General features: G+C 32.6%; 1 protein-coding gene across 4 annotated transcripts in view; it reads right to left on the minus strand.

The window, feature by feature from the left end:
• DNAI7 (dynein axonemal intermediate chain 7) overlaps positions 1 to 15,508 on the minus strand; it is a 64,460-nt gene that overhangs the window by 47,363 nt on the left and 1,589 nt on the right. For 2 of the 4 annotated variants that reach the window (XM_019737736.3, XM_074325911.2), the window contains exons 2-3: positions 2,839 to 2,923; positions 1,275 to 1,366 (exon numbers count right to left, since the gene is read on the minus strand). In XM_019737736.3, coding sequence (XP_019593295.3) covers positions 1,275 to 1,366; positions 2,839 to 2,923 — 177 coding nt within the window. Of the gene's footprint in view, positions 1 to 1,274; positions 1,367 to 2,838; positions 2,924 to 14,005; positions 14,020 to 15,508 lie in introns of those variants that run through there. The other 2 variants (XM_088798450.1, XM_074325912.2) reach the window with 2 other exon arrangements.

Raw genomic sequence — 15,508 nt, forward strand, 5'->3', positions numbered from 1 at the left:
AAATTTTGGAAAACTTGTATCTACCATTGTAAGTTGGACAGTTTCCCAATCCTTAAAAACTTTTCTGATACGATTGGAGATATTAATGTTGGTGATTTTTTTTGATAATTAATAATAAAAATGGGTCAACATTTGGAAGCAAGTAATTCAGTGAACCAAATTTTTCCAAGCAACAAATACATGATATTGCAGAATCGTGCATGAAGACAAGATCTATTCAAAGTGTAAGATAGATCAATGTTTTAGTGTAAAAGAGTATATAAAGTTCATTGATCTGGTTTCAGATTCCATGTTAAGAAACTCCACTTAATGAGTTTTTGTATAGTATCAAAGAAGAATGTCCAAAATTATCTGAAAGGTTATAATATTATAATAGTCCTTTTTCCAACTACATATCTGGGTGAGGACACATTTTCTTCATATACTCGAATCAAAACAACACTGTAACAGATGGAATACTGAAGTAGATTTGAGAATCTAGTTATCTTCTGTTAAGTCAGACATTATAGAGATTTTTAAAATATAAACAAGCCATCTATTTCCCAAATTTAAAACAATATATAATGTGTGGTGATGGATGTTAACTAGACTTACTATGGTTATCATTTCACAATATATACAAATATTAAATCATTATGCTGTACACCTGAAACTAATATACTGTTATATGTCAATTATAGCTCAATAGTATATTATATCTATAATTATGTAGTTGTTTTCTTTAAAAAATGTTCATTTTTAACCATTTTTAATGTCTATTAATATAATGTGTCTTTAAATTTCTCAGTTTTAATTTCTACGATAGTAAATATAGATAGTCCACATAAACAAAAGCTCATATACTAAAAGTAATGAGGGTTTTTTTCCTGAGACGAAAATATTTTATAACTACTGATCTGAAAAATTCTGGTGAAAAAGAGAAGTGAAACTAAAAAAGGAGAGAGAGAATTTGAATTTTTTTTTTTTGGGGGGGGGTTGTTTAATTATCTATAAAACAGATTGAGTATAATAACTTAATGGTTATAAGCACGGGCTCAGATGCAAGACTCAGGTCTAGCTCCTGGCTCTGACCTAGCTTGATTTCTCTGTTCCTCAATTTCCTGTGAAATGTGGGTAATAATGACAATTTTATGGTAGGATGAAATGAGCTAAGCCAGTTCATATAGGTCTAAATATTACTGGTAGTTTCTGGAGGAGAATGACATTAAATGGCCAAACAGATCTGATAGCCACATAGTGTGTCTTCATTAATAACATAATTAATATTTATTTACTTTTGCTTCAAGTTGTTGCCATTTTTCTTTCTCAATTCGTTGTATTTCAAGCTTTTCCATTTCTTCTTTTTCATATTTTGCACGGGCTTCCTCTAAAGGAAAAAAAAAAAATTTCTCAGTGATTAAATCCATCTATTTTTAACTCCTTGAAGTTACCTCAAATATTTGCAAGATGTAATGGTGGAGGTTTTTTTTAATAGAAGTCACAACTTTTATTATGTAGTAGAAATAAGATAAGTGCTAGATTTCTTTCAAAAAAGTAACATGACTCTCAAACTTTCTGACAAAAAAAAATAGAGCCACAATAATAGTTCTCTTCTCTAAAAAGTTTATAACAATTCAGTAATGATTTTAGCCAATAAAAAATAACAGCTCTATCATGGGTAATTAAGGAGAGGTAAACTTCAGAAGATTTTCATAATCCTGTGGTATCTACATTATCAAAGCAATTAATCTTCTCTTGCTCTCACTATTAAAAAACATGATACCTAAGTTGAAGAATATGCATTTATCCCAATAAAACATTCTCCAAGATTTATATCCTGATGTTCTATTCTTACCATGAGTCACCTAAAAAGGATTTATATGATTATACATAAAAAAATCAGCATGGAACCTGCAGACTTAAAACCTGACTCTTAAATGCACAGATGTTCTTAATGCTAAAAGATACAACCACTTGAAATATTCAGATTTTTAAAACCATTTTTGGTGTTTTAGATGACTATTTTTATTAATTTTAATTGATTTCTTTTAACAAATGAAAGTCCTCTTTAAATTTGGCAAATAAATATCATTATACTATAAGAATGTAGGCATCTGTGTGTATTTCTTGCTAGTATATATTTCCCATATTTAATGAATTTGAGTTTCAGGATTCTTACTGCACAAGCAGCACCAACGCCCCTAATTTCATCAATAAATATGATCATTTCAAGTAGGTTTTCCAAAATTAACACATAAAAAAGATACTCAGTTGAATTTGAATTTCAGATAAATAACAGATTTCTTTTTTCCTTCTTTCCTTCCCTCCCTCCATCCCTCCCTCTCTCCTCTCTCCTTCCTTCCCTCCCTCCCTTCTTCCTTCCTTCCTTCCTTCCTTCCTTCCTTCCTTCCTTCCTTCCTTCCTTCCTTCCTTCCTTCCTTCCTCCCTCCCTCCCTCTCTCTCTCTCTCTTTCTCTCTCTCTCGCTCTTTGTCCTCTTCTCTTCTCTCTCTTCTCTCTCTTCTCTCTTCTCTCTTCTCTCTTTTCTTTGGTTTAAGTATGTCCCAGATATTGCATGGGGTAAATTATACCAAGTCATCCACTGTTTATCTGAAATTCAAACTTAACTGGGCATCCTGGATTTTATCTGGCAACTCCATTTCATGATATAGCTGAAAGTGTTTCATATGTACTAACAACTTTCTAGGTACCCTTTAAATAATAGTATGTATTATGAAACAGGTTAAATTTGAAACATAATTTTAAAGGTTATTTTTTAAAATATTGACTGGATTACAGAAATAACTATCTAATGTTAGTATTAGTGGCATATGAAAATAGTACCACTGTGTACTTTGTACCTTCCTCTTTTTGTCGTCTCTCCTCCTCCTCTTGTAGCTGTTTCAATCGTTCAGCTTTGGTGATTTTCTTTTTCTTACGGCCAGACTTAACAAAGGCCACAACATAAAAGAGAGGCTATTAACATGCACCCAAATAACTTAAAAACACATACTCCTCAAATAGTAACTATGAAAAACACTTTTGCTTCCATAAGTCCAGTCTTTCACTCATTCAAATAAGAATGCCTATTATGTGCAAAGCCTTGACTCAGTGCATTGAGGACAAAATGTGAAAACAAGTAAAAAAAATACGCACATATATTATTCAAAGGCAAGAAAAATAGTGACAAGCATATACAATTTAAGTAATTCTCATTCAAAATTTTCGCATCTTCAAAATGGTGTTTAATATAACCTTATTACATTGTTGTCAGAATTAAAAGAAAACATATGTAAAAACGGTTTTAATACCACAACATGTCTATAAAAATTAAAGACATCTTTTATGACTAGCAGATAGTTATTTTGCAAGTTTGGAGGGAGGAGAAATTATTTTCAACAGCTGGGATCAAGTACAATTGTAAACAGCAGATAATATTTAAGTTTATGCCCAAAAGACTTTAACATTCAGATATGACAGGGAGATATCCCAAAAAGAGGGAAATGAATGCATAAGTCGTGGAGTTCAGAGAGCACTGAAGAGGCCAACAAGATCAGTGGGCCCTGGGAAAACTCCAAGAAGAGGTAATGATGGAAATGAGAATAGAAAAAATGACTGAATCCTATGCCATAGAGTTTGAATATTATTCTAAAAGAAATGGAACTCCCTTAAAAGTTTTTGAGAAGGGGTATGGCTATTAAGAACATAACTTTGAAAATTAACCTGGTATTAGGGGAAAAAATGATTATAAAGAGGATACCATTTTGGTTACTATTAATAATAGTTAAAGTCATGACAATGGAAATGCAGATAGGAGAATGGATTCAATAAATATTTTATAAGATAACTTATTTGATAATGATCTAACTGGGGGTAAGAAGAGGAAGGAGTCAGAAAAGAATGAAAAATAAGAACGGTGGTCTGGAACAAGTAAATGTATAAGAGAAAATGTTTAAAAGAGTTTAAATATAATTAGTTTGAAATGTTCTTGGAGCATTCAGGCAACGCTTGTAGGCATTAAAATTGGAAAACTGAGGTTTAGCAAAGAGATCAGGGCTATAGAGTACAGATTTGAAAACTATCTTGGTAATAACCACCTCCCCTTCATTTTCCCTAAGGGAACAGTATAGAAGGAGAAGAGTATCATCTAAACTTAGAAATCAAGAGTGATTCATTAATCCTCGGGATGTATACTCTTGGATTACCATCTTCACTTTTTTGGCTCACCTTCAGCAGGATGGTCCATTGGAATCTCCAGGCCATAGCCCTACCACTTTTTCATTGTTCATCAACCCCCTCATACCTTCACTTCTTCCTTACCCAGATTAGATTTCGCAGTTCATTACCATAATCACTAATACATATCACTACCTCTCATATTTTCCTCCCTCTGAGGAGCTCAGCTGGGAAATTCCTAGTTCTAGTTAAACACAACTCTCCACTTATTCTATGCTAGCAATATAAGCAGCTGAACCTTGCCAGAGAAAAATGCATGAGCTCAACTTTATGAGCACAAGTTTTAAATAGACTAAGCACCGGCTAGTATTCTTACTATTGTGTTGTCCTCACTCTTTGAACTTCCAAAAGCATCTCCTCTTTCTTACACTCAGCTGTTGACCGTACCTCTTCTACATTAGAAACTTTGAGAAAATAACCTCCCTAGCACACCAAATCTTTGAATCTACCTACATCTTTGTCATCCTCCCTTCCCATTACAATGGATAAACTGTACATACTTCCCTCTATTTAAGCCTGAACGTGCCCGTTTTATACTGGATCTTATCCCTTATTGCTTATTTTAGACTTGGTTCCTGCAGCTAACAGCTTTGGTTATTCATAAATTTCTCCCTCCCTAGATTTCACATCCCTCTCCATCATTTGCTCCAATTCTGTCACCTTTATATCATACTGCCTAAAAGGAGTTCACACTGCTTTCACGTCCCCATTTTCTGTATGGCTTTCATCTCTATTGCTCTATTGAAACCTCTCAACTCAAGAACCCTGAAGATGGCCATGCTTCCAGTGCCAATGGTCCATTCAGCCTTCATTTTACTCATCTCTCATCATCATTTGACAAAGTTTTCTTCCTCCTTCCTGAAATATTTTCTTCATTAGGCCTTTAAGTTAGTAGTTGGATTTTGCTTCTTCTCTCACAGGTCCCTCCTTCGCAGACTTCTTTTCTGGCTTCTCCTCCTCAGCTGTAGTTGATCAGTAACTTTTAAAACTATTTGTTCATATAGTCCCTAAAAGAATTTTGAAAAACTATGTACCCCTTCACACATTTTTAAGCTGGCATTGAAAACTTTTCACCACAACCTTAAATAGCTGCAAATGTTGTACTTTCAAGTATGTATCAAATACAATTTTTACATCACTATTAAATGTATCAATCATTATTTAAAATATATCCAATGAAATCTACCTACTACGGTGATTTAATGGCCAATACTAATTAAAATATGAATAAATTTTCCTTTAATAAAAATTTTAATAATTTTTCTCCTTAAACTCATATTTCCATTCCACATCCCTCACATCTTATCCTAATATAATATACTTGAAACACTTCTATTTTTTTTTTCATTTTTATTGGGGAACAAGTGTGTTTCTCCAGGGCCTGTCAGCTCCAAGTCGTTGGACTTAAATCTAGCTGTGGAGGGCGCAGCTCACTGGCCCATGTGGGAATCGAACCCACAACCCTGTTGTTCAGAGCTCTCACTCTAACCAACTGAGCCGTCTGGCCACCCCTAAATTTTCTAATTTATTGATTGATATATAAAGCTGTTCCAATAATGTCATTTATTGTTAAAGTCACGTCTCCCTTTTCATTCCTAATATTGATTATTTATGCCTTTGTTCTTGATAAAATTTACCAGAGAATTGTCAATTTTATCAGTATTTTGAAAGAAATAAATTGTAGCTTGTTCATTCATTCAATTGTTTTAAGAAATATTGACAGTCTAACATGTAATAAGATTTGAGGTATATCAATAAACAGACAAAAATCTTTACCCTTATAAGCTTATATTCAAGTGGGAAGAGAAAGACAAAAACAATAAACAAAATTTAAAAATAAATTATCAAATATCATAGGAAGTGAAAGCTCTATGTAAAAAGCAAGGGGATTCCAGACTGCAGGTGTAGCTGGGGAAGGAATTTTAAACAGAATGGTTAGAGTGAGCTACATCAAGTAGGTAACGTTTGAGTGAAGACTTGAAGGATATGAGATTATTGATCCTTCCTATTGTATGTTTTCTATTTTATTAATTTTTGCATTTGTCTTTATTATTTACTTCCTTATCCTTTGAGTTTTATTCTATTTCTTACTTCTTTTTTTATTAGTTCAGATGTACAAAACAACATAACAATTAGTCATTTACATTAAATATTTACACCCCTCACAAAGTGATAATCTCAACAAGTCCACTATCCATCTGACACTCTACACAGCTGTTACAATACCATTGACTCTATTCCCTATTCTGTACTTTAAATCTTGTGAATATATATATATATATATATATATATGAAATATGTATATTCGAAATATATTTTGAATATATATATATACATGAAATAATTGACATTCAGTATTATTTTATATTAGTTTCAGGTGTACAGTCTTTTTGCTACTTCTTAACAAGGATGGTTAGTTCATTCTTTTTTCAGTCTTTTTTCTTCTAATATAGGTCATTAGGGCTACACATTTCCCTCTAAGTATTGATTTAGATACATTCCCCAAATTTTGAAGTATTTTTCTTCTGAGTTAAAAATATTTTTCTGACTTTCATTATATTACTTCTTGACCCACTTTAGAATGTTTAAAAAATTCCCAGCATATTGTATCTTCCTGTTTATATTATAACTGATTTCTTTGATTTTTCAAGCTTAATTTCACTAAAGTTATACCTGAATTGTTTCAATTCTTTGAACTTTGAAAATAGTTTTATGTCACACTATACTTTTAATTTGGGGGAAAATGTGTGCTTAAAATTCTCTAGTTGTTGGGTACAGTGTTCTAATGTTATCTGTTATTCATGTTATTCTAATCTTCTAAATGTTCATCATGTTAATCTAATCTTCTAAATCCTTACTGATTTTTAAATTCTTGTCCTATCAATTACTGAAAGAGGAAATCTGCCACTGTGATTGTCTATTTCTCCTGCTAGTTCTCTGAATTTGTTCATTGTATATTTCAAGGCTTCATAATTAGGTACACACATATTTAAAATGATATTTTCTTGGTTAGTCAAATCTTTATCATTACAAAATGACTCTCTTTATTTCTCGAAGTGCTTTTTGTCTTAAAGTCAATTGTGTCTAATACCATGTTTCCCCAAAAATGAGAGCAGGTCTTGCACATATTTCCCCGAAAATAAGACCAGGTCTTATATTAATTTTTACCCAAAAGACACATTAGAGCATATTTTCAGGGGATGTCTTATTTTTTCATGTACAACAATGTACATTTATTCAAATACAGGCATGTCATCTTCTTCTGGAACATCGTCATAATGTACTAAATGTGTCCATCTGGCTGAGGATCTTAACTGGGGCTTATTTTCGGGGTAGGTCTAATTTTTGAGGAAATACAGTGCTATAGCTGTACCAGCTTCATTTTTCTAGTATATGCATAGTATGTCTTTTTTTCCATCATCTTACTTTCAATTTTTCTGTATGTTTATTTTTTAGATAGTGTTTGTAAAAAGATTATTGTTGGATTTTAGTTTTTATCCAATCTGACAGTTTTTCTCTTTTGATTTTAAGGTGTTGTTTAGCCTTCTTTTTGTAGTCTTTCTTGATATCTTTTCAATTGATTATTTATTGTCAACCCACTATTCTCGCTCTACTAGTCTGGAAATTATACACTCCGTTTATGTCATTTTAATGGCTATCCAAGAAAGTCAACATATGTACTACCTAATATAGGAATACATTTATCCTATTACCAAACAGTAAAAGGACTTTAGACCATTTTCACTCAATTTATCCTTCCCCCACCCAAATTAAACATTTTGTTATGCATGTTTTTATAAGTTTTACTGAGATATAATTCACATACCAAACAATTCATCCATTTAAAGTGTACAATTCAATGGTTTTAATGTAGTCACATAGTTGTGCAACCAACCACCACCATAATTAATTTTAGAACATTTTCATCACTCCCCAAAAAGAAATCCCATACCCATTACTAGTCACCCCTCCCAATTTCCTCCTAACCTCCAGCTCCAGGAAACCACTAATCTACTTTCTGTATAGATTTGTCTATGATGGACGTTTCATATCACTGGAATTATACAATGTGCAGTGTTTTGTGATCGGCCTCTTTCACTTAGTGAATGTTTTCAAGGTTTACCCATGCTATGCATGTATCAGTACTTCCATTTTATAGCTAAAAACAAATTCCATTGTATGGATATACCACATTTTGTTTATCTATTCATGAACTGATAAACTTTTTGGGTTGTCTGTTATCATGTATCTTAGTTTATTTTTTAAATCCACGTATTATTATTATTATTGTTGTTGTTGTTTTACATCTTATACATGTACTGTGTCTTGCAGGTGGCAAACTCAGTTTTTGCCTAAGAAAATATTATTTCATTTTTATTTTGGAAACTATTTGAGCTGATACAAAATTCTAAGTTGGTAGTTGTTTACTTTGAGCTAAATGAAAACATCATTCCACTATCTTTCCATTATTACTGTTAAGACCAAAGTTTAAGTTTCGCCCAGTTCTGCAAATGCCCTTAGTGATAAAAACAGTTTTAGCGCTTCCATTATTTCTCTGGTTCCTGCCTCCATATGTTTTCTTCCATTAATTTCTTACTATTTCATCAGCTCTTAAATGCATTAAGGTGATAGTTTTGATCTATATCTATATATTTTAGTCAGCAGTCTTTGTTTCAGCATAAAGGTTTATTCAAAAAATATTTTAAGCCCAATAATATCGGAAATGGAAAAAATAAAAATATTTTTGATAAAATCATTTTATCTTACCAGTTGCTCTAATTAAGCTGATCAAAACTTTAAAGCTGCTGGTTTGGTTCATTCAAAGTATAAAAAAAGTCCTCTATTACTTAACTAGCAAAGTCAGCCTTCAAAGTTAAACCAATAGGCCTTATCACAGTTACTCTCAGAGACAATGTGACTTCATTCTTCAGTACAGATAAATGTGTTAATATGCTTCCTCATGACAAGATACCTCATGTTTTAAATTATGAGCCAGGTACGAGCTGATTTTCATTTCCTCACACATTATTTTAAAAAGATGCAATTTTACTAACCTGAACTTAACACCATTTCTATTTTAGGGGCAACATTGAATGTTCCATATAAACCAGGATTCACATTTTAGGCAAGCAAAGCCTGTTTGCGAATATAGTGTTCCTAAATTAAAATAGGATTTAAAGTACAGATGTGAGCAAGAAATAAGGCCCCCCTTTTGCCCACTGTGTACAGTTACATGCCGAGAGGTACCTGGGCACCATTCTTAATCTATTCAAATAAAGTCAATTAAAAAAAAATACCAACTTCTATAAAACTCTTTTCACAAGCTATATTCCTAAAAAAGAATTCAAATATCAAAATTTCATTAATAACTCCATTTTCTGCACTGGAAGAACAGTCATAAATTAACTGGGAGTAGCTTGAATCATCTCTGTATTCATCAATCTGTAAGGTAAAATTTCCCTACAACCTAATCAATGTCTTCTGCTATTTCATGTATTTTATGGAGTACAGTGGTTTCTGAAAAAAACACATATTGAAGTAAATGCAGTGATGGATCGTTCAATAGTGCAACAGGTGTTCTAACCTTTTCTATAGCCCTGTATGATTTCCTAGCTTTTGCAATGAATAATACTAATTTAAGTTATATGAAGTTTCAAAGGCAACTTTAAGGTCTATGTAAAAATATTCAGCTCATTTAGATTTTTATTGATACCTTTAATATTTCTTCATTAAAAATTGTTATTTTTAGAGTCTGGATGTTTTATCAATAAATTACATTGTGATAGACTTTCTTGTATAATTGTTTGACAATAATCTCACGGCAATAAACAGAAATTATTACCAGTCCCACCACTCCACACTACAATCTATAAGAAATTCAGAATATCTCAATATTTCTAATGCCACATTTCACCACTTACAGAAAGACTTGTAAGACAGTAACAAGGAGTCGATGGTGCCATGATTCAAGAAAGCTTTGCCAACATCTATGTTTTGAATTGTCCCTTAGTGTTATAATCCGGGCCCGAGGGCAATAAACAACAGTAAGATTTAGAATGGGTGCAAGATATGCCGTGGTTTTGTAAAGCAAAAGGGTAATTGTGAAAGTGGAGAATGCAATGGCAAAAGGCCGAACTTCAAGGCTATAGATTTTCCCCAGGAAATGCTAAATATGGAAGTGAACGATCTGAAAATCGATTTCATTAAAACTATCTGTGTACTTGTATCCTTAGAAAATCTTTGTGTACTTTTGAGAGCACACTTTATTTCTAGAAGTAGGTCATTTCAGTGTGAAGACTGCTGCAATAGCTTTCTAACTAGTTCTCCTACTTCTACTCTTGCTTCCCTAGAGTGAGTTTTCCACTGACCCTATAGAAATGTAAACCGTATTATGTCACTCTTCTGCTTACAACTTTCCCAGGCAACCCATAATCCTCAGAATAAAACCCAAACAATTCACCTTGGCCTACTTGGCCCTGAACTGGCTCCTACTTATCTGCCCCACCCCCACCTTGTATCTCACTTTCTACCTCCCTCTCTCTATTTAATCATACTGGTATTCTTACTTACAAGGTCACTTCCAACTATGGGACTTTGCAATAATTGTTTCTTCTGACTAGAATGGCCATTCCCTAGGCAATTATTGACTTACTTCCTTGCTTCATCCAGGTCTCTTCTCAAATTTTACTTCCTTAGTCACCCCTACGTGAAATAGCATCACCACTATCTCCTAACACACATTTCTCACTGACCCCTTTCTTAGTTTTCTGCATATTCAAAGCTATCTGAAATTATATTATCTTCTGCCCTCCCCTCCCCCGAGGGAATGTAAACTTCACAAAATGAAATAACCATCTTGAAGAGATACCTGCACTGTCATGTGCATTGCAACATTATTCACAATAGCCAAGACATGGAAAAAGCCTAAGTATCCACAGATGAATGGATTAAAAAAAAAAAGAACACATACAATGGAGTTATTATTTAGCCATAAAAAAGAAGAAAATCTTGCTATTTGCAACACTATGGATGAACCTTGAGGGCATTATGTTAAGTGAAATAAGTCAGGGAAAGACAGATACTTTATGATCTCACTTATACGTAGAATCTAAAAGAGCCGAACTCATAGAAACAGCGAGTAAATTGGTGATTGCCAGGGGCTGAGGGACGCAGGAAATGGGCAGATGTTGGACAAAGAGTATAAATTTCAGTTATGAGACGAATTAAGTTCTAGGAATCTAGTATACAGTAATGGTGACTACAGTTAACAATATTGTACTGTGTACTGTGTACTGGTAGATCTTAATGTTCTACACACTCCCACACAATGTCACAGAGGTGATGGATTTGTTAACTCATCTTATTTTGGTAATCATTTCATAATACATATGTATATCATATCATCACTTTGTATATCTTAAACTTATACAATATTATATGTCAATTATATCTCAATAAAGCTGGAAAAAAACAGAATGTAAGCTTCATGAGGGCAGGGACTGTCTTGCTGCCATTCTCTTAATGCCTAGAACACAACTAAATTAATGAAATAAGTATCCTTCCATGTATTTGAAAGGACTTATAGATGAGGATTTTCATTCCTACCTTGTTTGCAATAGCAAAAAATAAGGACAACATAAAAATCACAGTACATATTTCAATGGAATATGATGCAGCTGTGAAAAGTAGTGATGTAAAATCTCAATGTGCCAAAACAAAACAACATACTTATTTCATCGACTCTATGATGCTATCAGATATAAGATGTACCTTTAAATTATTACTACCAAAGAAGGAAATGCCCAAGATGAGAGTCTAACAGGAGATACCTGCATAAAGTTAAAAATAAAGACAAATGAACCCACAACAATGAAAGATACAGCAAGGAAAGTTGCATATCTCAATACTGAAAATAAATAGAAAGAAGAAAAAACATTCCCTGAAAATTTAAACCACAAGCCAGTTCATGAAGACATGCAGTCTGACTCATCATTAGAGTGGTCCAAAAACTCTCAAGCAGGTTAGTATTAATAGTAAGTCCATGTGATTGACAGAAGCAAACATCCTTTCTGGACGAAATGGATGTCAATCCAGGACTATGATTGTAAGATACTATCGACCATAAGACACATCTCAATTTCCATAATGTTAAAATGGGAAAAGATGAGTGCCCCAGAATTAACTGTTAAGTGAAAAATAGGAGGTACAAAATGCCCCCATATGTGGGGAGAAAAAGGATGTCTGTATGTGTGTACGTATGTACTCTTTAATATTTAGAAAATTTATGCAACAACATGCACGGGTTCCTGTAGTCTTGGGTAAGTGGAAATTTTCTATTTTTGTGCTATTTTAATTTTGTACCATGTGCGTTTATCACTTTTTCCCCTTAAAAAGACTTTAAGAAGTCAAAAAGAATAAAATATCTCTTTCAATGTTTTCCTAACTATACTGTAAATTCACTTTACAGACCCACCTCATCCCCAAACCATAATATTTCAGGATAGAATAATTAAATGTGAGTGATTTCTTAGGTTTTGTTTCAAATTTCATAAGATGAATCTCACCATTCTCTAAGGAAACAACAGTATCAACAAAATAATCCAAAAGGATTTATTTAGCATACATGCATACACAATTAAGCACCAAAGTCATTTAGAAACAATGAGTTTTCAGATTTAAAACAATGCCTCTAAGATTTCACAATCTAAAGCCGAAAATGAACGTCCACACAAACCAATAAACTATTGTAGACCCATATACAAATGACTGTAGCCCCCCAGAATACTTCCCCCCATAAGAAGGTGTCTAGAGCCTCCATAAATTGTGTTCAAATTTATATCCAAAGCCCCTGAAACAGTATCAGGTTGGTAATCAGTTCAAGGGACTAAGAGAAGCAAACATGGAAGGCACTCAACAGTATTTCTTAAAGAAACATTTAATTGAATACACACTTCAATAAACATTTCATCTAAACAATCAAAGTCCAAGTTTTTAAGTGATGGTAAGGTAAATGGGGTTTTATGCCTTCATTCAAATTATGACTGAATTTCTACTATGTGAGAGGGACTGTTCAAATGCTATGGACATTAAAAACAAATATGAGTGACAACATGAATGGAACTAGAGGATATTACGCTAAGTGAAATAAGTCAGACAGAGAAAGACAAATATACCATATGATTCCGCTTATATGTGGAATCTGAAAAACAAAAAAAATGAAACAAAACAGTAACAGATTTACAGATACAGGAAACTTGTGGTTACCAGAGTGGGTAGGGGTTGGGGGGCAGGTGAAACAGGTGAAGGGGATTCAAAGGTACAACCTTCTAGTCATAAATAAATAAGTGATGGGGATGTAAGGTACAGCATAGGGAATATAGTCAATAATATTATAAGTACTTTGTATGGTGACAGATTGAAACCAGTTTTAATACCACTTTTAAGTCACAACAAGTTTGGTAATTAAATTATGTGTTATATGGAATGATAAAAGGGGTTCCTAATCCAACATTTTCTAGTGCACCAGTAATAAAAAGCCTTAAAGACACAAGGAAAAATCAAAGGCTATTTTTAAAATTATTTGGGAAACTAGAAATATCTTTTTATGTTAAATTTGAAATATGTTCTGTTATTGTAAAGGATTATTTCATGATTTAAATAGCATTAATGTCTACAAATAAGCTTACTAAACTTTATAAACTATAATAAAATTAACTAGAAAAATGTTTAAAAATTCTATTTGTACTATGTCAGTGGTTATAAAACTATTTTGAGAAAATAGTTTCTACCTACCTTTTTTGCTTTGGGACCCTAAAATTTGGAAAAACAAAAGAATTGATAATTTTTTTAAATTCAGATACATATATATTTTAATAAAAGTACCATGACTATGTAAGATGTTAAATTTAGGAGAAGTTGGGTAAAGAGTATAAGGGAAGTCTGTTTCATCTTTGCAATTTTTCTGTAAATCTAAAATTATCTTAAAATAAAGTCTTTTAAAAAAGAATTCAGACAAAACTAGAAGAGCGTCTAGGAAAAACTAGAATAAAATAGTTCACCCACTGAAGCATCTTTTTATTAAGTAAGTTTTACACTCTTTCTTATGATAATCCCTCAGTGATCCCTGTTTAATGAAATGCCCTATCACTAAACAGAATGCCAGACAGAAAGGCACTAGTTTAAAGGGTTCCAAAGAACAATGTCATGACTAAGTATTGGTACTAATGTCAAGTTTGAAAGTGTGGGAATGATCTCATAAAAATAATCTTTCTGCAAAATTAGATTGCTTATTTTATTAAAAAGAGAACCAGTTACTTAAAGCAGACAAAGCTATGATGATTCTATTTAGCAATGTGGGAAAATTATTTTGGAAAGCACAGTATTTCAATAAATATTTACAATTGCAAGTATTTTTCAGTTACACTATTTATAATTTCCTGATCTGACCTACGAGCCCATTAGATTTCTGGTAAGGAATTTGTAGGAAATCAAGTGACTCTAAGATTATACAGGTTCCACATTTGAAGATTTAAAAGGAGAAATTACTGGTTCAAGATATAAGATTATCACTGTGTAAAACATAAATAATAAAATCGACCAACAGCAGATTATATCTTCTTAAAAAGTTCATATATTTCATTGATTCATTCAGCAGATATTAATGATTTACACACAAGGTGCTCTAAGATGCTGGAGATGATATAGAAAGGAATAGAAAAGACTTTGCTCTCTTAAAATTTTTACAAATGGGTTCTATTTTTATTATCATATGTACTATCAATTAATAGTTAACATACTTCTACCTTGAAATAAGTACTATACAGCTGAGCATGTAAATAAGATTGCCCCTGTTCTTAAGTAGCCATATTTTAAAGATGGGCAAACTGTCATCTCTCACTAGTGTTTTTAATGTGAAGCATGTGTGAGATAGGTACATATCCTCACCTCTCTGCAAATCATAAGAGCATCAGGTAGTTTAGTAGTGCTCAAAGCTCAGAAGACATAACAATCACCTGGGATGCTTGTTTAAAAACGCATATATCTGAGCTAAAAGTATATACCCTCACTTTCTCCCCATTGTGATTCAGTAGATGTTATAGGTTGAACTGTGTCCCCTCAAAATTCATCTGTTGAAGTCCTATCCCCTAATACCTCAGCATTTTACCTTATTTGGAATTAAGAGTTGTTGTTGATGTAACAAGTTAAATTAAAATGAAATCATACTGGAATACGGTGGGCCTCTAATTCAATATGACTGGTGTCCTTATAAAAAGGGGATATTGGGACAGACATGCA

Source organism: Rhinolophus sinicus, chromosome 1 (assembly GCF_057876585.1).
Source record: "Rhinolophus sinicus isolate RSI-liver-muscle chromosome 1, RSI-T2T, whole genome shotgun sequence".
NCBI classification, from domain to species: Eukaryota; Metazoa; Chordata; class Mammalia; order Chiroptera; family Rhinolophidae; genus Rhinolophus; species Rhinolophus sinicus.